General features: G+C 36.1%; 2 protein-coding genes across 6 annotated transcripts; both read left to right on the top strand.

The window, feature by feature from the left end:
- The first annotated feature begins 691 nt into the window (after window positions 1-691).
- LOC123709422 (mothers against decapentaplegic homolog 4) lies at window positions 692-12665 on the top strand. 4 transcript variants are annotated; one of them, XM_045660754.1, is made up of 14 exons: window positions 692-834; window positions 1157-1395; window positions 1778-1952; window positions 2308-2517; window positions 2738-3304; window positions 3486-3605; window positions 4194-4331; window positions 6190-6294; window positions 6722-6852; window positions 7102-7193; window positions 7782-7950; window positions 8554-8680; window positions 9112-9256; window positions 9688-12665. In XM_045660754.1, the coding sequence occupies exons 2-14, from the start codon at window positions 1159-1161 to the stop codon at window positions 9755-9757; spliced, it is 2286 nt and encodes a 761-aa protein (XP_045516710.1). In that variant the 5' UTR covers window positions 692-834; window positions 1157-1158; the 3' UTR covers window positions 9758-12665. The 4 variants fall into 4 exon arrangements, with proteins under 4 accessions (XP_045516710.1, XP_045516709.1, XP_045516708.1 ...); XM_045660753.1 differs by having other exon boundaries at window positions 4191-4331; XM_045660752.1 differs by having other exon boundaries at window positions 3486-3614.
- A 6372-nt stretch (window positions 12666-19037) lies between these two features.
- LOC123709423 (extensin-like) lies at window positions 19038-27476 on the top strand. Of its 2 annotated transcripts, XM_045660756.1 has the most exons (6): window positions 19038-19194; window positions 22350-22408; window positions 22780-22843; window positions 23010-25081; window positions 25296-25337; window positions 25990-26130. In XM_045660756.1, the coding sequence occupies exons 2-5, from the start codon at window positions 22395-22397 to the stop codon at window positions 25312-25314; spliced, it is 2169 nt and encodes a 722-aa protein (XP_045516712.1). In that variant the 5' UTR covers window positions 19038-19194; window positions 22350-22394; the 3' UTR covers window positions 25315-25337; window positions 25990-26130. The 2 variants fall into 2 exon arrangements, with proteins under 2 accessions (XP_045516712.1, XP_045516711.1); XM_045660755.1 differs by lacking the exon at window positions 25296-25337 and having other exon boundaries at window positions 25990-27476.
- Window positions 27477-27865: the final 389 nt, after the last annotated feature.

Below are 27865 nucleotides of genomic sequence, written 5' to 3'. Positions count from 1 at the left end.
TATTCATTTACGTTTTGATTTGCATCTGTGGTGTACCCAACAAGCACATCACTCACTTTAATATACTGCTACTATGCTTCTGATTCGATGGTATTACATCGAATTTGATGATTTTAGATAATTATTAATAAAATAATTTATTATTAATTACAATCATCATAATATGTGTGTGTGTGTGTCATTTTGCCGATTCTTGTGCCAATGAATACATACATACATACATTTTTTGTTAAGCTAAGTCCATGTGAATATTTATGGAATTTATTCTGATCTGATAAAGAAGTCTCAAACTTTAGAAGAGAATTCCTATAGTTAATTAAGTTTTATTTTATGTTATTTAAAATTTAATGTAATAATGAAATAGTAACAGACAACAAGAAACTACAACGAGGTAGGTGCAAACTGCAATATAAACCTACAGCACAGAAACAGAGACTGCGGCGGGTGAAGCCAACTGAGTTAAAATTTAATCGTCTTTGAATCAGGCACCATACGTGTTTATTCTGCTTTTGCCAAGCCTCGTAACGTGATATTTATACTTTTATTAAATATATCACCGCGTTTTTAAAACATCGGTTTCACGAACTAAACTACTGTTAATCGATTATTTGACTGGGTTATGTTTACAATTTATTTACGATTACGGTTTATGCCCATCACTATAAATCCTTGAAAATGGTAAAATCGAAAAGGGAATACCAAAAATGTCGCACTGTTTTGGTATTGTCTTGATTAAAAGGAAATGAGATTTTTCTATTAACAAATGATTAAGAATTTATGTAGAGGAGAAATTTATATTTATAGGATAAACTAAATTTATTTTGTAATAAGCAAGTAAGTAAAAATACTTCCTTAATCTTGTAATAATAGAGATTGCTTTACATTAATCATTATTTTCATCGATTTTGTCATTATATTATGAATAATTGCTGAGATTTAGAAACTGAAGTAAATAACTACAGTTTACGCTTAGTAAGTGAAGTATAATGATATATTCTTGAATAGTGTAGTCTGTTTTTAAAAATAGATTGCCTATTTTTGCATATAATCATCGTACGCTTGGTTAATGCGAAATCGTGAATTAATTAATTAGATAGAAGACTACATTTGAATATAATTGCTTAGCGAGTATATTTAAAAGATTTTCTTGTTTTAGTCATGAATACGACAGCGCCTACTTCGGCAGATGCCTGTCTTAGTATCGTTCACTCGTTAATGTGCCATCGGCAAGGAGGTGAGAGTGAAGGATTCTCAAAGAGAGCTATTGAGTCTTTAGTAAAAAAATTAAAAGAGAAACGAGATGAACTGGATTCATTGATTACTGCTATTACCACTAATGGAGCACATCCAAGTAAATGTGTAACAATTCAAAGGACATTAGATGGTAGACTACAGGTGAGTACGTTAATGCTATGTTCATAAAATATTTACTTCAAAGAATATATATTTGGTTATGTTAGATAATTACCTTGAGATGTAGCCTGTAGTTTCTTTTATGGTACTTTTTATTACACATCGGCAAGCTATTCAGAGATACAACTTTTGTAAACTTGCTAAGATGAATACTGAAAGTAAGTTATTGTATCTTAGTTATATTTTCTTCATAAATAATAAAGATTTATTTAAAAAGAGAGTGAATTGTAAGTTAGTAAGATCAAAATTCTATGTTAATTCAAATATCAAACCTGGTTTAGTCTTAGTACATTTAGTAACAGTCGTATAATTCAGCTTATTTTGTCTGTCCTTTCATTTGTTAATTCTATCTTATTCAAATCAGGTTGCGGGAAGAAAAGGATTTCCACATGTTATATATGCTAGAATTTGGCGCTGGCCGGACCTGCACAAAAATGAACTAAAACATGTAAAATTCTGTCAGTTTGCATTTGACTTAAAGTGTGATTCAGTGTGTGTTAATCCATATCACTATGAAAGGGTTGTGTCCCCTGGAATTGGTGAGTTAATTACTTTGTTAATGTATTAAAATCTGATTTCCTTTTATACACTACCTGGCACTAATGCCTACTGATAAAAACAATAGCTGCATAAAATTAGTTTGTGTTGAATCAATTTCATTAACAGAATTGCACTTTATATTTTTATCTCTTGTTATACATTTTTGAGAAAGTTGACAAAAAGCTAAAACATATTTTTGTAAATAATATTTAATTGTAATGTTGTATCATTTATAAAATGGTGATTAAACAGGTAAAAATTCATAATTTATTTTTTAAATTAAAAGATTCTTCAGTTTACTTTACTTTAGACATTATGAATGATGTCTACATATGTCATTAATATTTATTTCAGACTTATCTAACCTTACACTCCAATCAGGGCCTAGTCGGCTAGTAAAAGATGAGTATACCGCTGGGATTGGAGGTAATGGTATGGACATGGATACTGGAGAGCTTGTCACAATACAACACCACGCTACCAGCCCAAGACATCCACATACTACTATAGGACACCACCATCAACAATTTCAAACAACTAATATTATATTAAATCAAGGACAAAGTGAGAATTATTTTATATTGCATGACTTTAATAAGGCAATTTATAGTTTACAAAAAAAGGTAACTACTTGTTTTGATAAATCTTAATTGTTAAGTATAGTAATGATAAAAACTTTAAATTGTCTAAAATCCAATTACTGTTTGTGTGTCATTTTGTAATTATTTTAAATGTCTTTTATTTAATTTGCTGTGCGTTCAAATTTGTTTTGCATTTCCGTTAGCGCCAGATGGCGTACCGAATATGTTTTCGCCGCATGGACAGCGCCCTCTACGACCTGGGGCGCCACAAATGGGGCATTCGCCTGGGCCACAAATGATTTCTAACCATCCGAATAGCCAAATGACGCAAATGGGTCCTGGTACTCCCCAGATGGGTAGAACTACACCACAAATAGGACCTGGAACGCCACAGATGGGCCCTGGAACGCCTCAAATGGGACCCGGCACACCACAAATGTGTCCTGGTACGCCACAAATGGGACCTGGTACACCTCAAATGGGCCCTGGCACTCCCCAAATGGGACCCGGAACACCGCAAATGGGTCCTGGTACACCTCAGATGGGTCCCGGTACCCCACAGATGGGGTCGAATGTGCCACAAATGGCGTCGCCTAGAATGGCGTCGGCACCCAACCAGATGTCACCTGGCGCTCCACAAATCACAAATATAAGCCAAGGGATGTCAATGAATGCTCAGCAAATGGTGATGGGTCAGCAAAGAGCTATAGCACCAAAACTGGAACCACCAGATACAATGGATGCGCGAACTATGTGGAGAATGAATCATTGTAAGCTTTTAATATTTTATTTGCACTTGATTTAGCCTGATCACTTTTATTTGTTTTATGGAGTTGTTTTATTTTGACATAGAAATAATGTATATCATTCATCTCTCTATTTTTTAAAGTTCAACTCCCAAAATCAGAAATTTTTGTTATCCTTGAATTTCATTAGGATGTCATTTTTTAGCGGCTATGCCAGTTACTATGTCCCCGGGAGGATCTACTCCTATTATAGATGGCGCGAACAACACGTTCTTCACAACGGAACAAACATCAGCCGACACACAACTTACGCAGTCAATGCCAGGTAGGTTAAGTAAGTAGATTGTACTGTAAACATTATCTTAATATAGTTGTAATACATGAACATCAAAATTCGTCAAAGAGTGAGTCGAAGTGAATTCATAAATTAACAGATACACCAAATAATTATATATGAGCGGTGTTGGCCTAGTGGCTTCAGCGTGCGATTCTCATCATTGAGATCTTGGGTTCAATCCCCGGCTGTGCACTGATTTCCTTTCTATGTGCGCATTTAACATTCGCCCGAACGGCGAAGGAAAACATCGTGAGGGAACCGGCTTGCCTTAGACCGAAAAAGTTGACTGCGTGCGTCACGCATAGAAGGCTGAACATTTACTTGCCTATTAGTTTAACGAATGATTATGAAACAGATACATAAATCTGAGGCCCAGACCTAAAAAGGGTTATAGCGCCATTGGTTTATATATTTCTGAAAAAGTTTTAAATTTTACGTCATCAAAACACGTTGGCTAATGAATTTTATCATAAAACTGAAAAGTTATATTATTTATTCGTTTGAATTCGCCAATTAAGATTTAGAAAAAATTGTATGCATTCAGGATATTTCTAAATTATATTTATGTTACAGCAGGCTCAGCGGCGGTATCAACTGTTAGTTCAGTACCAGTTACAGCTGTAGCATCTCCAAATGAACCTCAACAGAATGGCTTCACTGCGACAAGTCCGCCTCAGCAAAGCCCCTTGCCCCATCGCACTCAGCATCAACAAGGTAATATATGTATTAACATTGTTTTTAAATTTAATCAGTATTTTAGGGATGTAAAATAAATAAACAGATTAAAAAGTTACTGAAAAACTAGCAGCTCGTTGTCTTGCCTATATATATACCATTTCAGAACATATGTAACTAATTAAATCCACAAATCAAAACTTTTCAAGAAATTAATTTCTGAAAGTCTTAATTTTTATAAATATAGGGGTGTCTCAGCGCCGATTTTAAACTTTAATTATTTATAAAAAAAAACAAATTGTATTTGTAATATTATAATTGCAGTAAATCATATTGTATTAGTGCGGATTTTATGTACGGAATATTAGTCGAGATGTCTTCACGATCACGGTGAACGCACTCTTCAAAGCGGACTAGAAGAGCAAGACTCTCAAGACGTCTGAGAGTCTGATAGAGCTCTTACTTCTATCGTTATAATCTTCAACTGCTCAAAATTCTAGAGGGGCTATCATAAATTCTTGCTTTGAGATAATCCCATAAAACATCAGCTGGGGTTATGTTGGGATCTGGGTGGCCACAATATGTCTCCAAAGCGGCTTAAGATTCTTTCCGGAAACGACGCTTTTAGTGTGTCCATGGAGACCCTAGCTGTTTGGGCCCCATTTTTCTAATAATAATAATAATTTCCATACCCTATCCATGCAGCTGCGGTACAAAAAAGTTATGAATATAGTATTGTCTTTTGTTAAAATGAAATTAGTCGATATCAACGTCGGGGCAATAAATACAGATAAAACAACTTTCTCTGCAGCTGTGATACTTTTGACATTTAACACCTTTTGTCTTCAGTCACCGTGACCACGCACGCTGAAAAGCACGCGAAACGTCGGAGAAAAAAAAATTAAATTTAGAATTATGTAAATAATTATCAGTTTCAATAATAATACATAGGTTTAATCCGTTTAAAAAGTGTTTTTCTTAGTTATGAATTATGAAAATATACCGCTCGCCCGTCACTGTAACCGTTGCATCTCGATCATTCTCGAAGAAAATTACATAATTTATTTCGCCGATATTTCACACCATACAGTAAGTTTGAGGCTGTGTAATGTTTTCTGATATTTTTGTTTTGAAAGCAATCCAAGGACCAGTAACGGCAATTTTGACGATTGACGTACCCTTCGAAGTGAAAGCGTGACTCCTCACTACATTCCTAAGTCCTTAACTCTAAGGCCAAAGTTCGTTAAAAACTAGAACGGTGGAAGCTAAAAGGCAGCATGTTTTCTAACTGATCATCGTGGATGCTCCGCGACCTGCAGTGGCGAAGCGATCGATGGTTGAATATTCTCTACCCACGACTTAATTAACTGAATTCTAGGAACCGTCGCTAAAAGCCGCCGGTTTTCAAAGTGATTACAAAACCTGCGTGGTGCTTCACTCAACGAAAAGTTCTACCAATCCCGCGAGCCCCGCGGGTTACCGAGAAATTTGTGTTTAAAGTTTAAAATCGGCACTGAGACACCAGTCCTAACTAAAATGTTTTGTGTAACAATAATGGATAAGATTTACATAAAGATGATTTTTATTAATTTGAAATTTTTCGTATTTAAGACGTGTTTTTTACAAGTATCATTACTCAAAAGGTATTAAACTTATTTGATTTGTATTGATTATAACTATATTTTAGGATTGGAAAAAACTGAGGGGCTTTTAGATTTTTTGAATCAAAATAGAGCTTTTTACTAGAGCATCTGAACGCAATGTTTGTGAACTTCTATATCGGAAGCTCCCAGCACGCCGTCAAAAGTCGTTAGAACCGTAGAAATGTGTACGCATAATCTGCTAACTAATGTGTTGACATTCATGTACGTAAACTTTAATATGAAGGTATATACAGGTACCTGGACGGGCAATAACACTCTAACGTATACGCAGAGCCTTGCGCCACCGCCGGCCGCACCGCCAGTTCCTGTGGACGCACCACCACACCATCATCATTACTGTAAGTTTATACAGCCGTAAATAAATAAATTAACTTCATTATTTAGCCTGTTATTATGTAGTAAAATATGGCATACCATTTATGTATTTTTTTTAACAAATCTGCTTAATCTTAAAAAAGGTTATAGCACTTTAGGAAAAGTGTATCTATAGAATGCGTGTTAAGCTTCTAAATAAGCTTAAATAAAATGATACATAAATAAACTTAAAATGTGGCCATTATTAAAGAAGGAAGATTATTTTATGTATATCAATTTGTTGGAAGACATTGCAGATTTCTTGTACTTTTATAAATGTATAAAATTAATTTATAATTAATAGCCTAGGCCAAGGCTTTGTTGTCGAGAAAATCTCGTGGAATTTACCTTAAAAGACACTGATTGCTTGGCGACACTTTCTGGAATGGAAATCTGTTTTATAATATACAGATAATGGCAACCCCGGCGGTCTTCTATCTAGCCAGCCAGCGCCGGAGTACTGGTGTTCGGTCGCGTACTTTGAGTTGGACACGCAGGTCGGGGAGACATTCAAAGTGCCCTCTAGTCGACCTAATGTTACTGTGAGTTGGTATCAATTGTTTTCGTGTATGATCTGTTTATATACTAATATTAAACATGTTTTTGATGTTAACTTCTGTTTAGTTTAAAAATGTTTTTGAGGTTTAACTCTTTTTAGTACCTACATAATGTTTTTGACATTGACCCCTTTTTAGTTAAAAAATGTTTTTGAGTATGACCTCCTTTTAATATAAAGTGTTTTTGAGGGTGACCTGTTTTTTTATTTTGTTTTAATAATATTTTTCTTCAAGGTTGATGGCTATGTGGATCCCTCTGGTGGCAACAGATTCTGCCTGGGAGCGTTAAGTAATGTTCACAGAACTGAACAGAGTGAAAGAGCTAGGTAAGGAATTCTTTGATTTAAAAATATCAAATACTTCCTGTGTCTTGAGTGCAAACCTAATGCATAGATATTTACATTATTTATAAAAACTGAATCGGTCTAATTGCGCCCTTTACCTAAATTACTTGTCTGTCTCTTTTAATCACAGCGTTAGTACTTCGGTTAAAAGAGTGAAATTAGACTGATACTTATATGAACAAACGGATAGTGTTACAGTCACACCTAAGGTACAAACGATTTCAACTTCTATTCATGAAGTCATTTTGAACGCACTCAATCTATATGTTCAAACTGCTTTAATAATTCTTTGATTAAAAGGTCCCTTCAGAACCCGCTAGACCAGCTAGTCTTGGATAACTCAGAAGAAACTAAATTAATTCCAATGATCTTGTTATACCCTCCCTCCTCGCAAGGAGGTGTTTAGGCCCGTTCGGGTGTAAATTAATTTAATTTTATATACAGGTTGTATATAAAATTCGCTAAGTAAAGTAGTATGGCGTTTTTAAATGCAACTACTGCCATCTAGTGGTCGGCATGAAAATCTAATTAAAAAGCCATATAAAATTTCATATACAATGTATATTTCAGGTTACACATAGGTAAAGGCGTTCAACTCGACCTGCGTGGCGAAGGCGACGTATGGTTACGATGTCTTTCAGACCACTCGGTGTTTGTGCAGTCCTATTACCTCGATCGAGAGGCTGGTAGGGCTCCAGGGGATGCAGTCCATAAGATATATCCCTCTGCTTGTATTAAGGTGAGAGATCTGGGATAAAACAGCCGGATATTCCAATAAATATCTGAAGTCTCAATGTCAGCTTGAGCACTGTCAAATATGTCAAACTTATTTGAGAAAAAATAGTACGGTTTGATTTTATATTTAATTTTGATGTTATACAAAAAAATAAAAACGATTTTAATACAAATGGTGACGATTTTAAAACTAATCTAAGTTTACGACCAACCAGGCTCCAGAAAATTGACAACTCCTTATGAAAATTGTATTCGTTTTTACAACGAACGCCGACGAACTTAGAGAATTATCACTGAATAAATTCAAATCTCTCGTTAAACGTAAATTAATCAATAATGCTTTTAATTTAATAAACGCATTTGACTGAATCCTTAGTATTGATTTGCATTGCATTGCACTTATGGCAATTAAAAAGAGTGGCGGAAAGTTTCTTGCCAGTTCTTCTTGCCTTACGCGCAAGACTTGCCAACTGGTAGTAAATGCAAATTAAGAATAAATTTAACATCTTTCCTGTTGACGTTCATAGGTGTACTTGGCTACTTATATAAATAAAGTTATTGAGAGAAAGAGAGAGAGATAGATAAATGTATTAATCATGTATTCTAGGTATTTGATCTCCGTCAATGTCATCGCCAAATGCAGACGCAAGCGGCGACTGCTCAAGCGGCCGCAGCTGCGCAGGCTGCCGCCGTCGCTGGACATATTGCGCCTGCGCATCCGGGGATGAACAAATGTAAGTTTAATATTTTTTTTTAAATAACACAAGTCATGTAGTCTAGCATATAGTATATATTACGTAAGTCTCAAGAAAGTTATATCGCCCTGTAACTGCTGAGAGGTGACTAACCGGGTCTAAGGCACATTCGAAAACATTTTATTCTTGATTTCCTTTAAAGACAGAGTTCTTTTCAAATATGTAAATTAATAATTTTCTAAGGAGATCCTCCTTCGTTATATTGAACTTATTTTCATGTTCCGTAACCATATAATATATATATAATTGAATTCAGTCAAAATTCCAGGAGAGCGATTCTGTAAGAAAAATTAATTGATTTCGACTTAAACTGGGCTGAACGTGTGGATCGATTGATAATATAGAATTAAAAACTACCAAAAAAGATAAGCTTATTCATTAATTGCGCAACTTTTGGTATCCACTTCCAGGTTTATCAGCGGCCGCAGGTATAGGAGTAGATGATTTGAGAAGATTGTGCATCGTCCGCCTGTCGTTTGTGAAGGGATGGGGGCCTGACTACCCTCGCAGCTCTATTAAGGAGACACCTTGCTGGGTCGAAGTACATTTACACAGGTGGGTACTTTTACTTTTTTTATTATTTAAATATGTGACATCAGGTCAAGTAAGTAGTATGTAAAAATACTTTTCCATATAAACCGTCTTGTCGTGGATTTTTGGCAAAATATTTTTTATTTTGTAATTATTTACAAATACAGTAATTATTTACTTTTTTACACATATTACCCACACACTGTATTTGCTTGAAAACTAAATGCATTGTCGAAGTACCCTACAAAAAAATACATTTACGTACTATTATTTTTGAGAGCTTTTCTTACTTTTGGTGACAAGAGGAAGGTTAAGTTAAGTTGTAGTTAATGTGCTTACGTACTACTTGAACAGCCCCAAAGCATAGTGTGTTTGACATTAGCATGAGCAATAAATCTATCTTCAATTCCACACGTAGCCAGCATGAACTAATATCAGAATCGAATATTTTCCAGAGCGCTACAATTGCTGGACGAGGTCCTTCACACGATGCCTATAGACGGACCTCGGACTAACATCGAGTAGGAGTTGATCGGCTTCTTTTGAGGCCTTCGAGCGACCACACACCACTCGAACGCACGGGAAAGCGGATAGTGTGAGACTCTGTTGTTAAGTGTTGAGTAGGAATTAAAAAAGACAATAGTAGGATAGGGTTTTCATTCAGTTACGTAATTGCCATTGTTTTGTATGATAGGGGCAAAAGAGTAGGACGCCCAAAAAGGGCAGTCATCGCAAACCATCATTTTAGTGGTTGCGTTGGTGGTACATCTCCCTGGGAGACATCCATCGAGTGTCGATTCCACAGTTCGCTACTCATTATGACAGCGCCGCTGAGAATCTTCAAACACATAGTCATATAAAGTAATCTCGGGCTAGAACAGCACAAATAATATTCGAAACGGAAAATAGACATTAACAAAAATTATCATATTCTTGCTCAACACTAAATAACACAAAAGAAAAGGTGCTCTCTCACTCTAACATTACAAAAGTTTTAAGGCCTTTTTTCGTTAGTTCAACATCAATAGAAGATGAATATATCTTTAAACAGACCCTGATATAGCTTTATCAGCAATTGCCACCTTATGAAGCGTCCAAACTCCAACGTACGTTTTATTTGTTCAATTATCAGTTGCTCTCTAAGTTGTATAGGAAGTGTTAGAGCGAGACGGCACGAGTGAAGTGTTCAATGGCCTGAGTGGGAACATTTTGTGGTAAAGACTTAAAATGTGCACATGGGCGTGTAAAGGTTTGTGTATAGTGATTGTTTTATTTGGTGAGTTTTGTTGCCATTTCAAAAAAAAAACATGTATCTATTTTGTCTTCCGAATTTTTTGTTTGTCTTCCGTTGCTAAATTGTTAATTTCTCTTATGGTATGGAATACTTTGAATGAATATGACTAGGATTGGTACCCTATAAGGTTAAGCTTTTGTATGTACTCTGAATGGGGCAAAGGGGAAATAAGTTTCTTCGTCGTTTGATCAATCAATCAATTTCAATTGATCATACTTCTTCCGAAATAATGGTAAATTACGGAGACCCAATATTGTCATAATAATAGAGAGGCAGGGAAAGACCGTAGGCCTAACTAACCGATACAGGATTCTTTCATTTAGTAAAATATTTTTTGCTTTTTTATTGCCTATTTTAGTCATATTAATTCAAAGTTTGAAAATGTTAAAGTTGGTTATAATGTTGCACATTAAAACGCATCGCTCGCGTTTTATAAAATGGGTGAACTAAATTTATGTCTTGTCTACTAAGACTGGTATAATACTGCTCTATATATCTCGAAATGTACGCGAAAAAAATATCTTTGAACTGTTTTTCTGCGCATAGACAATAGACAGTACGTCATTGATCACAGTAATGTGATTTAAGATATTTACTAGTATTAAAGGGGAGTTTCAAAGACTTTTTTCTTACGTACTTTTTAAAGCGCAAACTTACCTATGAATATAATATATAGAATACTGCATTATAATAGTAACTAGATCTCAATTAATCGACATACAATTGAACACTGCCAAAAATTTAATGGTGTTTTTGCTATTTTAAACCAAAATAATTCTACAAGACATAATTATGGTTCAACTTGAAAGAAGCCAAATGGGAATTAGTGTTAAGATATTAATTTATAGTTGTAGTATGTATGGAAGGTTGTGTTTTGTTAGCTGAATGTGATTGTTTTATGATATTGCGTGAATTGAAATATGTTAAGGGGTTTTAATTAAAATGTAGATATGAAGAACATAAATTTATAAGAAATAAGAAATTCGTATCTCAAGTGAAAATATCGTCGCCCTGTCAAATATGTCAAATTTTATACAGATGAAATGGTTTGACAGAGCTCGAGATTTTGATTGGCGTTCTAGAACCGGCCTATGTTTTTTGTCTTTCGTTCTATTTATTTCCTGAACAAAAATATGGAGTTATTTTTTATTTAAAGTGGTTAAACATATTACTATTTTAATTCAGTTAAAATAATCCTTGACAAAAAATTTTAATTCACGCACTATTAATGAATTGAATAAAAAAACTGTGATGCGCTAACAAAATGATAGGATGTATTTTGAACAAGAAATAAAATAAGGTATAATTGTGGTATTTTTGTGTACGAAACGTTTTTTAATTATAATAGATGTATCACGTGTTTTTCTCTTTAAATATATGAGATTTATTTAGTTTGCTTTGATTCGCTTTTATTTTATTATGTGCAGATTTTTGATGTGTTGAACATGAATGTTTTAGATTTTTTTTATTGATTTATTTTACGTACCTACGGTATACTTCATAAAGTCTGATACAGGTAAGACATCACATTATTTATTGGTTGCATTTTAATTTTGTTACCAAAATATTTTGTCGTACTGTATATAAGCTGAAAAGGCGGTTAACAAATTAATTGGTACTTATAAGTGTATAGACTTAAAGTTTGACAATTGACAACGTATCGGAAATACCTCTTCACAGTGATGAAATCGATTCAAAGGGTTTTAGGTGTTAAGTGGTAATTTTTTAAAGATGTTGATGTTTTGAATAAGATTTTTGCAAATTCTACATGGGTGTACCGTTAACTGCTGTTTGTAAAATTGTTCGATACCATTTGACAGTTTAGTAGATTATAAAAGAGTTGAATATTGTTGTTTATACAAACATCTGTAAGTACAAGTAGCGTTAAAATATTTTGCAACATTTTATACGCGTTGCTACGATACAAAACTCGTATGATTAATTTGGAACGGAATCGTGATTTGTTTTCACTGTTATTGAGTTGGAATTTTGCTTGTGGACCACTAAGTCTATGGTTTTTTTTAAATTTGTGACTTATTACTCATTGACATTTTCTATACCGCACACGGTTAAGTAGCCTTAAGTGCATAGTTTAAGAGTGAAATTAAACAGAAATGAATATAAAGGTTATTCCTCTAATTGTAGTTTTATTTAGTTTTCTAATATTTTTTGTATATACAGTCCCGCATTTTTAAATGAAGTGATGTAATATAAAAATGTATACCTACATATTAATTAAGTCTCAGCAAAAATAAAAAAAATAAACTATTCGAAATGGCTTTTATACAGGCATTTAATCTGTTTAGGAATCTATAGATTTACGTTTTCGAGGGAAATTTCGCCATAGCTTGCTCCTAAGACTTAAGAAAATCAATGGCACCGCTTTGTGCCAGGCTTGGCTTGGCTTGCTTTTGAGCAGGCTTGGCCACGAATCTGGAATTACACAGCGTTTCCAAGGGTAATTTCGCCACGGCTTACTCTAAAGATTTTATAAGAGACTCCATATCGCCGTGTCGTTTAGAGCAGGCCAAGTCCTCTAAAACTGACCATAATTTGAAGTCTACAGGGTTGATGTCTGGGCTAGGTGGGGTCTTCAGCACTTACAATGTCTGGAACGTTAGTTTCAAGCCAGGCTTGGGTAGTTCGTGCTTTGTGACTAGATGCAGAATCCTGCTAGCAAGTCCACGGTATATTTTTAAAAAGTGTATTGCTTAGAATCAAGACTGTATCTTGATACATTTTGGCGGAAGTTTTCACTCCTTTTTCACAAAAATATAGTTTTGTGACTCCTTGATAAGGATACGTCCCACCATACCATCACTGACGCAGGATGATGATCACGTTGTACCTTCCCGATCACTGGAGCAGATTCTTTAGAACTGTGAGCGTTCACTTTATTATTTTGCTTATTGTAGTGTTCTTTTTTTTTTTTTTTTTTTATAAAATAGGGGGCAAACGGGCAGGAGGCTCACCTGATGTTAAGTGATACCGCCGCCCATGGACACTCTCAATGCCAGAGGGCTCGCGAGTGCGTTGCCGGCCTTTTAAGAATTTGTACGCTCTTTTCTTGAAGGACCCTAAGTCGAATTGGTTCGGAAATACTTCAGTGGGCAGCTGGTTCCACATAGCGGTGGTGCGCGGCAAAAATTGCCTTGAGAAACGCTCAGTCGTGGAACGTCGGACGTCGAGGTGATACGGGTGGAATTTTGTATTTTGCCTCGACGTCCGATGCTGAAACTCAGCTGCAGGTATTAATCCGAACAACTCCTCTGAACACTCTCCATGGTAAATGCGGTAGAAGATGCAGAGTGACCCCACATCTCTACGCAACGCCAAAGGATCGAGCCGCTCGGAGAGGGATTGGTCATCGACGATTCGAACCGCTCTTCGTTGGATACGGTCAAGTGGAAGGAGCTGGTACTGGGGAGCCCCCGCCCAGAGGTGAGAACAGTATTCCATGTGGGGCCGTATTTGCGCTTTATAGAGTTGCAAGCGGTGGCCCGGAGTGAAGTACCGTCTCGCCTTGCTGAGCACACCAAGCTTTTTGGAGGCTAATTTAGCCTTTCCCTCCAAATGACCGCGAAACTGAACGTCGTTCGATATGTCAACGCCAAGTATTCCGATGCTGGCTGTGGCTTCAAGAAGAGTGTTTTCGAAAAGAGGAGTAGCGACAAAGGGTATTTTTTTCGCGGAAAACGCGCAAACTTGTGTCTTCTTGGGGTTAAATTGGACTAGGTTTAGTCTACCCCAGTCCGAGACTCCACGTAAAAGAGTTTCGACTTCAGACACAAGTTTGTTCCGGTACTCATCGACAACTGCCCGAGAAATACCTGCCCGGCCAGTGTAAAGAGTATCCCCAGTGCTGTCGTCCGCATAGCAATGAATGTTGCTAAGTTGCAACATGTCATTGATATGCAGAAGAAACAGGGTCGGGGACAGAACACAGCCTTGTGGGACCCCAGCATTCACGGGTTTAAGGTCGGAACATGCTCCGTCGACGACGACCTTGATGCTCCGATCGGCTAGAAAGCTGGAGATCCAGTCGCATAATTTCTCAGGAAGCCCGTAGGCTGGTAGCTTCGAGAGCAGTGCTTTGTGCCACACCCGATCGAAGGCTTTCGCTATGTCCAAACTAACCGCTAGTGCCTCCCCCTTGGACTCAATTGCCTCTGCCCATCTATGAGTAAGGTATACTAGAAGGTCACCAGCTGAACGACCACGACGAAAGCCGTACTGATAATCGCTAATCAGCTGGTGGCCCTCTAGATAACTCAAGAGCTGGCCATTAATAATGGATTCCATTATTTTGGAGAACAAGGAGGTTATTGCGATTGGGCGATAGTTGGATGGATCAGTGCGATCGCCTTTTTTAGGGATCGGATGTATCGAAGCGGTCTTCCAGCACTTCGGGACAGTGCCGAGCGAGTACAGGTACCGGAAAAGGCGCGTCAGGACCGGAGCCAACTCAGGAGCACATGTACGCAGCACAATTGGAGGGATACCATCCGGCCCGCTCGACTTATGAATGTCCAAGGAAGATAGTGCTCTGCGAACAGCACGTTGCTGGAATGTGATTTCCGGCATTGAGTTATCACACCGCGAAATCGCCGGTGGTGATCTCCCCCGGTCATCCAAAGTCGAGTTGGACGCAAAGAGACAGCCCAAGAGGTCGGCCTTCTCCTTCGCAGTGTGGGCGAGCGAGTCATCCTCTCTGTGCAGCGGTGGTATCGATGGCTGACAAAAATTCCCTTGTACAGCTTTGGCGAGAGACCAGAAGGCTCGAGTCCCAGAAGGGAGTTGGGCCAATCTCTCGCCAAATCTGGCGATGTGCTCTGACTTTGCCTTAGCGATTTCCCGTTTGAAGGACCTGGAGGCTGAGTTATATGCTTTTTTATGTTCGCTGGTATTGGCATCACGAGATATCGCCGCTTCCGCCCATGCATTAAAGCATTCTCGCTTTCGACGCGATGCCGCCTTGCAAGAACGCTTAAACCAGGGCTGTGACCTGCCACCGATCGGCACCGCAGAGAATGGAATAAAAAGTTCCATGCCCTGCAGAACCACTTCGGCGACAGAGGCAGCGACGGAATCTGGAGCTTCCGACGAAAAGCACATAGGCCCCCAAGGGTAGGACGCAAAGAAAGACCGCATCCCATCCCAATCTGCTGACCGATAGTGCCAAATACGACGACAACCCGAAAAACGGGGCCGAGGAGGGCGCGTAGTAGGCACAGTACTCCGGACCACACAATGATCCGATGAACCCAATGGCGGGTCAACAGAGACTTGATAGGTCTCCGGATGTGAGGTCAGCAGAAGGTCCAACAAAGAGGGTTTATGACCATCCACATCTGGTATTCGCGTAATCGCAGGGACCATTTGTGACAGGTCGTAAGCTAAAGCAAAGTCGTGAAAGGATCTTCCCGCGTGATCGGTGGTTTCCGAACCGAGCCAATCGGCATGGTGAGCGTTAAAATCGCCAAGTATCACGATTTCAGCGGTAGGAACCCCTTCGAGCAGGGAATCTGTAGCCAATTGGATGTGCTCAATGAGTCGCTCAGTTTCGGTATTTCCGCTATGGGACCTATACAGGCATGCGTAGAATCGCGGATGGTCATCGCAGTCTACGCGCAGCCAGAGGCTAGATAGGTCCCTTCCTTCAAGCGACCCGAGGCGACGAGAACAGATATCCTCTCTGACGTACACGCAAACTCCCGCCCGCGGCACAAATGAATGTTCCAATTTGTACCCCGGGTAGGAGAGGTAGGAAGTATCAGCCGGGAAGGATATCTGAGTCTCAGTAAGGAAGAATAAGGCCGGCTTCGCAGTTTCGAGGTGAAAGTGAACCGCGTTAAGATTAGAGTTGAGCCCCCTAACATTGGTAAAGTCCACTGAGAGCGTGGAAGGGGATGCCTTCGGTAAATTCTTCCGTTTGCCCCGAGATCGAAACTTATAGTTTTTTGAGCAGTTTTTGCCCACCCCAGAATACGAAGGGCAGCCTGTGCATCCACCACCGAATACTGATTGTTCCGATGATGGACGCTCAGAGGGGGATTCTCCACAGCGGAAACGTGTGGTACCCCCCTGGGGTAATCTCTGTTTAAACTGCATCTTCATATTCTGGGGGAGGGGGGAATTGATGGGCTCCGGGAGTCTCACTCACCGCACGAAACGCGAGTACAATAAGATGAACCTATTGCATCACTTCACGCCGGTTTTCTGTGAGACAGTGGTACTGCCCCGGTCGTGCCTGCCCGATTGGCTGAAGCCCGAAAGCAACAGCATGGCACTCCCACTAGGAGCATGGCACTCCCACTAGGGAGATTCTTCAATCGTGAAATTTTTTTCATCGGTAAAGAGGATAATTATGTGCTTTTTACCTGCGTGTTGCGACAGAAAGCATTTTGATGAATCCACTCGCTTTAATTGTAATGATTGATTTAGGGCAGGACCTTCAGGTTTTGTTTGTTTATTATACGCGACAGAGTCCTAGCGAGAATCTTCATTTCTTTGTGGGGTTTTCGACAAATTTTGGCTTTAACAGTATTAACAGTGTTTTAAGTTCTAATAGCACGCGACCGCTCTGATCTTTTCTGGTCTTTGACAGACGAAGTGTTATTGTATCTATTAATAGTACTACATACGAACATACGGCTCATACCAAGCTTTTAAAATGTATAGAATATGACCGACAGCTCCATACCCACTTTGCCATCACTACAATCCTATTTTCTTTAACACCCATATTGTAATTTGATAATGAACACGAAAAAATATGTGAAACGGCGCAAAATCTAAAGAATTAAGAAGATTTTTTAAATAATAGGCGTGTTCCAAATTCAAAATAATTAAAAAGTTAAAAAAAATAATAATTTTCATGTAACAGTATGGCCAGCCAGTTTTTTGTTTAAACCCAAAAACAAAAGACTTCAGTTTTCAGTATATGGTGATAAAGATCAGGTCTTGCAAAATTTGATAAAAACTACATCATGATATATCTAAAATTTTCGATTTATTAGCGAGCTTTTATAATTAGCTTTCCTAAAAACCTACTCGCAGGTAAACGCTGTACAAATAAAATAACATTTATAAGTCATCAGATTGCGAATTTTTCTCTAAATAAACGTGAGGTTACGACACGGTAATATTCCGAAATTGTGTAAAAATAGCCGAGGCCGACACTGTTTACAAGTTTTTACGGTCTTCATGTTCGGAGAACCGAAATGCCGAATTCCTTTCTGAACTTTTAATATTAACGAATAACGACGATTCAATATTTCGAACTAAAACGTTATGAGTTATGGCAGTTTTGCATTTATTTCTAAAAAGATTAAGTTCAAAACTGTCCTCAAACGGAGCCATTGAGTAACTAAAATAGCGTTTTCAAGTAACAAAATTTACTTTGTTTAAATTTTTGTATTCCTTGGCTTCTATAAACCTCTTTGGACGTAGAAATAACAACTAAAGTTTCATTAAAGGTGGAGTTAAAAGTTTGTATTTATGATAATTAAATAAATTTAAAAAAAAAACAGTAATTACGTCGATAAAATATTTGTTACGTCATTACGACTGATATTTTAGATATAAAAGCACTGTCAGTTTTAAAGTTGAAATCCCAATCGTGTTAATAGTAACTAACATTGTGATCATAGTTAAATAATCATTCTTGGAGCAGATAGGCTTGTCTCAATGATTCATCAAAAACCTTGCTTGAGTGCCAAAAGCTATTTCCGTTCAATAAAACTCCTATTTTTGCTACGGTTAGTTACATTGAGATTTCAAGATATTGAAGTATGAACACACATTGAAAATAAACATAGACTCATATTTCTTAGTAATGACAAAAAGAGGTTTTTTTATCTAGTTTTTGTTTTTTTTACATTATCAGACTTAGTCTGTGCTTGTAGCATACAATTTCGCTCATTTTATATGTTCAATAAATATTAAAAGATAAGTTGAGGTTTCATATCCTAATCTTTATTAGTAATACATAAGTATTTTTATGTATCGTTTAAACCGCAGTTTCTATAACATAATTACAATAAAAAATATAAAATTCATTGAAACGTAACGTGTGCAACCGTGAACTAAATAAGTTTTGTTTACCTGAAGTCTGAAGCTTGGTTGTGGGCGTAGTGATGCACCTGTGATAAAGATATACGTAAATTATATTGCCGTAGTGTGAGATTATAAAGAAATCTATCGATAAAAATGTTTCATAAACAATTCAAAAGAGGCAACAATCAAATGACTAGAATATCGATTGCCGTTTTTTGTGTCTTCCATACATGTTAACAGCTTTTAGACTACATTTGTTCAATGTACAAGATATTCATTTAAAAGTAATTTAAAGTTTTAAACAATGTCGATCTTTATATATCAGATCTTGATCAGGTATTTGCATCCTAATAAAGGAAAGTCACTTTATAAGCAGGTTATTTACCACCAAACAGGATTGCATTAAATCATCGTGTGCAATCATCATGCATTGTAACGTTTTAGTTTTCAGATTCTATCGACATCGTCCCATCCCTACTCTATATTGGGCGGACGGTCACACAAGCCGCGACTGGCCGGGCGCCCGCCAGCTACGAACGAACGAACCTTCTACACGCGACCGTGTTACCCCAAACGTGTTTAGTGTTATTAGGATTTATTACTATTTAAGGTATGTGAATAAAATTTTATACACTTTTTAAATCAAATTAGTAAGCAACCAAAGGCTGAAGTACCCGTAAGTAAAAAGTTTCGTTGTATTCTATACTTTCAGTTTTGAAGCTTCAAGCTTTTTAATAAATATTATTCAAACTTACTACTTTGTTAATTTTGTTCCAAAAGTCTAAGTACTACTAGTTCTTAGAGCTTTTGTTTTAAAATATGATCTATTATCTCATATAACTGAATTGTATTATGAGAAATAACTGTAATTTAAATAAATTTTTGGCCAATACTCAGGTATTAATAGGCTATTGCTTAATGGAAATACAAACTACGAAAATTGTGACTGAAAGTTGTCAGTACATATGAAATATATAATTTGAATGTGACTCAAACGCTAGTCATTTTATAAAGATAAGAATGGGCTTTTTATCACGCAATAAATCGTTGAAGAGTTTATAAAACGATTGATCTAATTGAATAAAATAGTTGCCATTTAATATTCCTTTTTCGATGAATGGGTAATGATTATATTCGAATTTGTAGCTCCGTACTGGCTGATAAATATATAAATGTTTATAGCCTGCATTACGCGCAAGATATACATAAGATGTGAGTAATGAAAACCAAAGTAATTGATTGAGTCAGGGAGCGGATTTAGCTCGCGGTATTTAGTAAACAGGAATATATTGTAACTGCCTTTTACGTGGATTAGTTTTCAGTTCCATTTGACAGGACAATATTTTGCTTAAATAAATGACTCTATGGTATATTAAGATACGTATGCCATATATTACAAAATACCCATAGCAAAATATTCGCAAATTAATTAACCATAAACAATAGAAAACTTTTGGTTTTTAAAATTGTTAATCGGTATTTTGTTTGTTTTTTTTTGTCTTCAAGGTAATAGATTTTTGATGTGAAACATCTATAGCCGCACGTAAAACCGATTTCTGGCGTGGCGACGCATGCCGTGGCGACGCATGCTATACGATGGTATATATACAGTCTATATGCAGTAGTGTGTACGGTGTATTAAACGAATTAAGTAGCCACGACTTGAAATAAATTCGTAAATTTTTTGTATTTAATAAAAATAAATGTTTATTCAATAAATAGTCATCGATATCTGGAAAAAAATCTTAATATTTTATTTTTTCATTATAACATATTTAGTTCCTATCACAATATGTTCTTATCTGCATATTACTTTTACAAAATAATGTCGATGTTTCACATCTGCCAGGCGTCCCGTGACGGCTCACATTTTTTTATTACCATTATGGTATACTATTTATTTGAGAGTATATTCTTTATAATATTGTAATGCAAATTCCTGTAATACGTTAAAATTTCAAAGTTTAATTTAAAGATAACGGCATTATTTAGGTTTAATTGCTTTTATGTGTAATATGTATAATAATGTTATGAAATAAGTCTTACAATCGTACTCATAAGGTTATCTTTGATTTCCCTTACATTTTACATCCGATTAGCAGTGAAAGACCTTATTACCCGACTACATTGATTTAAATATTCACTCAATAACTTAAGAGACTCTTAATTATGTATGGTTACCAGTTAGATAAATGTTTTAAACTTACAAATATTTTCAAAACGTAAATAATAATACAGCTCCAGGTGTTGCGGAAACTGGAGGTGGTGACTAATTTGTATCTTGTACCTGAGCCAACGTCAACGGCGACCTTTCAAATGCGCTTGCACGTAAACTTGATGCGTAATTCGACAGGTATTCTCTGGCGAGCTTTGCCGTCTGGTTTTATATTAAATATATTAGTTCCAGACATAGGTACGTAAAATAACGTTATGTATGTTTTTATCCAAGCTACACTGGAAGCAAAAAGCTAGAACTGAACCAGCTGGAGGTTTTATGCTCGATCAGGCGAAGGCCTGATGGGCTGTTGAGCCTTTATGATGACTAATTTCATAAATATTTACATAACTATGTAGAAAAATTAGCAGAAACATTGGCCAGAAATATCGTTTTATTGTCGGTTAAATGATTGCTTTATTCATAACGAAAACATATGTTCTGCTTGAAATTCCACAGTTATTATTTACTATGTACTTGTATACCGATACTTTTTCATACAATCTGCCGGTATATATGGCCTAAATAAATTATGATTACTTCACAATCGAATAACATATATCGTGTTCTTATTTGAGCCAGCAAATTTTAGTGGAACACCTGTTATTTGTGTTTGCAAAGACCTAATTTCTCTGTCTTGCTCTAAATAGCCAAGATTTAATAATACAATTTATCTGTAATATTCCAGCATCGTCTTTGCCAAATAAGAATATGTTTGGCGAAGTAGGAATAATTGTCTGGCTTTGCCAATAGGTGATAAAAACTATACATATATAGATAATATAATAATTCTGGGATCTTAAATGTTATGAATAGTTATAGAAAACAGGAAGCATGAAGCAGATTATTCTGAGCAGCAGTCGGAGTGAGTTATGAAATTGTTGATTTAAATGGGAAAAAAAATTCTCTCATCTTCATTGCTTAGAACAGCTATCGTATCTACGAGTATAATGTAAAGAACGTATAGTAAAAAATAATAACCTTATATCGGTTTGATTCTATATAGTATAAGTAACTTTAAATAAAAATAAATACATATAATAAATAAGCAGAGGAACTAGACGAAAACCATACTCATTTCGACAGATTCTTGCAAATATTTATTCTTTCGTAAATACGGTTTGAAAGAAATGGAAATTTGTAGATCGTGTTTGCTATCGGAAAGTGTAGTTGGTCTAACTATAGCTTGGCTAGAAGCCATCGGCTACAATTCTGGAGTGCCAAAATTCTACCACCGCATTCCGTTAACGATAAATTCTTTGACTATTTGGGGTTGTATTTTTAACCCTTATTTATATAATGTGGTATGTGCAAATAGCGTATGTTTTGAACCATAACCTGTTCAATTAGCAAGAATGGCGTAGTTTGGTTTTTATAACGTTTCAAACAGGAACATTTAAATTAATATTGTATCAGTCTTGCATCGGTCGGGTGTAAATTCATGGCTTAAATGAAAATATGAAAACTGAAGCTTTTTGCCCGGTTATGTACTATATATATGTATTTGTATGTGGTATGTATGTTAATGTGGACGGTGATCTCATTTACAGCTGGAGGTTACGTCCTGCGCACGCACTCACTAGATCATCAACGAAATGGCTGAAAACGGGTAATTACTATTTTAGTTTAGCTCTCCCTTTACTGGTTTCTGTACAAGATAAATTATTTCGAGTAATATTGTAGGTTAAATTACTTAAATACCTATTTAAAAAAAACTGTGTATCTTGTAGAAATATATACCTAACCTTTTATGTAAGAAACAAGCGACAAGTTTGTAGAATATATTGGACGCACTCTGCTGTGTGCTAACAATATAGAGGTAAAATCAATTCAAAGGCAGTTTGTTAAAATAGGTCAGCCGAGGTATAAATGTTTCTTAACAATACTGTACCTAAATCAGAATAGGTCAACTTTATCCACTTGCCTCATATCCAGTTGTCGTATTGGACAAAAATAACATTATGTTTGGCTGTTCTCCAGATACGGGCCCACGCCCGCTGGTCACATCGGCAGAATCCCAAACTTTGGCAAGACACAAGTAAATGTAAGTAAAATTATAATTGTTTGTGATAATATTACTTCAATAATGTAATAAACTAAAGACAAATATAGATATAAACACTCACACAATCAAAAGAAATTATTATTTAAGCATTTGATCTGATTGTTTTAATTTGATTTCTTTTTCAATCTTCACCTCCTAATTTCAGCAATTTGGAAGTAATGAACCGCCAGCATGCATTCAAAACGCCATGATGACAAAGGATAAAAAACCCTTTACCTACACTCCTGGGGGTTTAGACTTATCTCAAATCAGAACGCCAAGTATGGCTCGACGAATGGCACGACAGCGTTCATTAGAAGAACAGGAACAACCGTCCGGATATATGACACATGGAAATGGAAACTATCAACCTCAAGGTGGCCCGGCACCACCAGCTCCACCGCCAATGAAGATACCAGCCCCACCTCCACCTCCCCCACTCGTTATAGAAGCTCCTAATAACAAATCTCCGAAACCGCCAGCACTAGGAGAACGACCAGAGATAGTAATACCCCAAAATCCAATAGGCATGCTCAGAAAAACAAACAGTCCATATCACTGGGAAGCTGAAAAAGCTGAACTACAACGCATAGGCCCTGTGCCTAAATTTCTTGATAAGGTGCCAAGTCCGCTAACTGTTAAGTTACCGCAAAATATGCCACAGAGCTTTGGATCACCACAAAATAATTATCAACGACCAAACACATATGGAAATCAGTATCACTCTCCTGACAGTCCTCTTCATAGGCCTGAGGCACAATATGGTAACCAAAAAAGCATGTCACCAGGGGTAAATGGCTCACCACCTACAAGAGAACTTCTCCTTCGCCAAGATTCACAATTTAATAAAAGCCCACAACCTTATGGCAACCAACCACCATTGGTCAGTGGCACACCGTACTCCCCGACTCCTAATAGTCATTGGCGACAACCAGAAAAAAGAGATTCACCTGCAAAAATTATTCCACAATCACCGCAAGTAAACCGCGGGCCATTTTCACCAAATAACCAACAAAATACACCCATTTATAATCAAAATCCACAGATAAACAACGTTTGTCACACACTACCAAGAGTGACACAGCGGAATCAAGATGTACAAAATTCGATAAATAATGTTCAAAATGATTACAATCCTAACACAAGCAATGAAAATCCTCAATATACTGAAGCCCCATGGCGTACCACCACTTTAAATAGATACCCACGTGAACCTCAGCAAAAGGCACACAATAATCAAAGCGAACCTCAGGCCTACTCTCCACCATGGAAAAGCAACGATGTCAATAATAATCAATCCGAAAATAATTTACATGGAGGTTTGCCGTGGAAGCGAGATAGTAGAAATCCGAATCAAGTAAACGAAAGAGTACAAAATAATCCTTCTCGGGTAAATCAAGCAGATAGAGGGCCGAGTAATAACTCAGCCCCTTGGAGATCACAGGAAACAGAAAGATCTGCTCCCAACTCTCCGCCGGAAACGAGATATCAATCGTCAATATCAATTCCTGTTTCACCCCGAAAACAGCCCCCACCACCTCAATATAACAATAGTCCGCCTCAAAAAGAAGTCGTTTACGTTAATGAAGAACCTGTATATTATTGCCCCGAGAGTCCGAAGTCGATGCCTCCATGGGTAAAATCACAGAAAGAAAAAACTAAAACACCGCCTCCAGCATGGTGCCAGAGGCCTTTAGATGGGACCAAAATATCGCCTAGAGAACTTGAAACTCCTCCAAGAGACGCAAACCAAGAACCGGAATGGGTAAGAAAGAGTAACGAATTGCAAAGAGGAATACGTGACGTTGTAAGCCCTCCAAAATATCAACAAACGACACAACCTAATTGGTCAACGAAGCCTTCAGAGAACAGGAAAAGTCTTCCACGTGATAACACTCCACAGCAACCTTCAAGTAGAATTATACCAATACAAATGGAAGTCTCCAGTACTGAAACAAGAAACAGACAACAAGGAAATCAACAACCTCAGTTAAGGATAGTTATTGATATGAAGCAGAATCCTATTGCACAGAATCAACATCAGTCTCAAGCACCGTATTCACAGCCTACTCAGCGGATCATGAGAGTTCTATCACCACAATTAGTAAAAGTCGATGATGGATCAGCGGAACGAGACCTACCATCGCTTAATAGAAATTTCCAGAGTCAGGACGGTCAACCAAAAACTAGGATAATACCAATTCAAGTCGAGGGATGCAATGGTGGCGGAAACAAAAGGTTTGTATTTTTTATACAATTGATGAAGAAAAATCAAGTTGTCTGTTCACTTTACTAAGGAATTCATGTACTCATACAGGAATTGAACGTTGTACTTAATTTATTTTTGCATATCAATACTTAAAATAGTTTAAAGAGATTATGCATTTTTTTTCCTTTATTTGGTCTTATGACTTAGTAGTGAAAGAAACTGAATTTGACTTATGATTTTCAGCTTCGGTGGCCGGTATTAGGGGCGTCGTTTGCACTGTCCAAAGTAAATACATTTTATTGCTCAGCTTCTACCAATGAGTCAGAGTTACGCCTGCTGTATATTTAGCGCTTTAACATGCTCTAATTTTGTTTTTATTACACTAATCGAATCATTTTCGCTTGAACTTTTAATTAGTTATCTAATTGTAACACTTTCGAATGTTAATTGTTAGTAGTTATTTTAAGGAATTTTTACTTACAAATTATGTAATAAGATGAAACCAGCTCAGTGATTACCATGGCGTATAACCTGGGTAAATTGGGAAATCCCAGCTGATCTTATCTGCCCGTCTGTTATGACTTTAAAAAACATAATGATCGGTGTTTATTTTTGAGGTTGCCGTAAAAATATAATATTCTAAATTGGTACATTAATTGTAGTTAAACATGTCATATAGACGACATAGTATGTAATGACTTTGTAAATTTTCTATTCGCGATGGAAGGCTGGTGATCTGTCACTACAGATTCTATAGTACTGTTGTAGGCACCATCCGCTCACAAAGATAGTCAACACCTGCAGCATGTAAACCTGTAAAATGCAATATGTGAAGAGGCTAATAAACGTTATTATTGATTTTATATAATGAACGTATGGGATGAAAATCGGCAACAAATTTGTATTGTAATAGTTTAATATTATACATATTTTTCAGAGTATACTACCACAAGATAGCACAAGAGGAACCGCAGCGCCAGTCCACATCTTTTAAAGTCCTTCAGGTTGTAAATGGAACAGGGTCTGATGGTATACAAATAATAGAAGATAGGAAAGGCTATACGGACTTATAACATCTACCATAGCGATTAAAGTTTTACATTAAATAACGATCTAAGAAAGCTATCCTAATATGACGTATAACTAAGATTTCTCTTTGGATTTTTTATACCATTTTATACGAAGTGACGTTACATTTGAAGTTAAACAGTTAGTTAAAATATTATAGGCTATGTATAGGCTTGGGGTGTATATATATCACCTTATAATTATAAATATATTAAGTAAATATTACTAATGATTTTTAATAGATAAAGGCCCCGTATTCTAATCGAAACTTAAAGTGCGAGATGACAAATGTTGCTTTGTTAATAACAATACTCACAAGTAGATTATCTTCTTGAGTTGCGTTTTGGAATACAAGCCTACTTTTTGATGGTTTTAGTGAAATAGGTTATGGAGTCATTGAACTCTTTATATGCGGGAAATTGCGAGCTTGCTTAGTTTTAATTTTATAACTGTAAGTTATATGTACTATATGTTTAGATAGCTTATATATTAATTAATTATATAAACTTTTAAGTATCTTAATTAATTATTAATTAAACGCTCGTGTTTTGTGATCTTACTAATCGTAAAATAAGTAAAAACGGCTAAAACACCAAAGAATATTATTTTAATGCATATTATAATTTATAGATAAATTATAAATTTATTAATAAGTTATTTAAATTCATAGGATTTAGGTAAATTATTTGGTATTTTTTTACTTTTAATACATAATATATCAACATTTCTCCAACACATCTTGCACACTTCTTAGATTCTTCGATCTATATACATATATAAATCTCTTCAATCTATATAATTAACTTAATTAAATTATATAAATCGTCATATAATCTTAATATACAACACATTTTCATTTATTGTTACTAACATCATCAAAAAACTGTCGTTTGGCCAGAGACCTGTTATTATTAAAAAAAATCCAATTAACCAAATTTTGGAATTTGAAAAATTTCAACGTAACGTCCTGGTTTTGGTTTGATTTACTAAAATAAGGAATTATAACATTGTTCTTGGGAAATTCACGTATTTAAAATTCTCTATTTAACTATCTGAAATTTAATCTAAAGTAGATCAAGGCTGGAAGACTATCTAAACAAGTTATTTTTAATAATTTAATCACATATATCATTGTGTTTGTATTAAAGCAAGGTATGATAATCAGCGCAAGATTTGTTGAATTTCAAGAATAATGTCATGATACCACAATAATTATAAACAGACAAAGGGTGTGGCAATCTAGTCAGTGTGATCTTTTTCTAAGTATTTTAAATCTATTAAATATTTAAGATAACTCGGTAAGAACGAATTATTATTATTAAAACAATAAACCCAAATGGAAGTTTTATTCACAAATCACGTTTATATTCTCTCTTCTTCGTTTTCTAATTGTATATATTTTTATTTTGTTTGACTTGGCTTATATACCTTGTGGTATGGGACTGGGGAGATATAGCCTCAGACAGATCAGCCTTTTATACCAAAAGCATTTATTACTTCACCAGAAATAAAAACAAAAAATTCCAAGTAATACGCCGTGTAACCTAAGCTAAATTTCATTACAAAGCTAGTAAGGCGTTCTCGTTTTACGCAAATAATAAATATGTATTATTTAATACCCCTTTAAGATGGGGTTTTATTGTTCAGGTTTAGGGGACAATATTAATTTATTCAAAATTGTAAAGAAAATTAATAGATTTTTATACAAATCTCCAAGTTTATAGGGAAATACTTAATATTTTCTA

Source organism: Pieris brassicae, chromosome 5 (genome assembly GCF_905147105.1).
Source record: "Pieris brassicae chromosome 5, ilPieBrab1.1, whole genome shotgun sequence".
NCBI lineage: Eukaryota > Metazoa > Arthropoda > Insecta > Lepidoptera > Pieridae > Pieris > Pieris brassicae.
This window is presented reverse-complemented; position numbering and strand designations above follow the sequence as displayed.

Excerpts from the sequence above, each read along its gene's own strand:
- LOC123709422 (XM_045660751.1), top strand. The coding sequence starts at position 1,159 with ATGAATACGACAGCGCCTACTTCGGCAGATGCCTGTCTTAGTATCGTT. Across the intron at positions 6,295-6,721 it reads ACCACACCATCATCATTACT|ATAATGGCAACCCCGGCGGT; the intron begins GTAAGTTTATAC and ends TATAATATACAG. Across the intron at positions 8,681-9,111 it reads GCATCCGGGGATGAACAAAT|GTTTATCAGCGGCCGCAGGT; the intron begins GTAAGTTTAATA and ends ATCCACTTCCAG.
- LOC123709423 (XM_045660755.1), top strand. Across the intron at positions 22,844-23,009 it reads TTGGCAAGACACAAGTAAAT|CAATTTGGAAGTAATGAACC; the intron begins GTAAGTAAAATT and ends TCCTAATTTCAG. Across the intron at positions 25,082-25,989 it reads AATGGTGGCGGAAACAAAAG|AGTATACTACCACAAGATAG; the intron begins GTTTGTATTTTT and ends CATATTTTTCAG.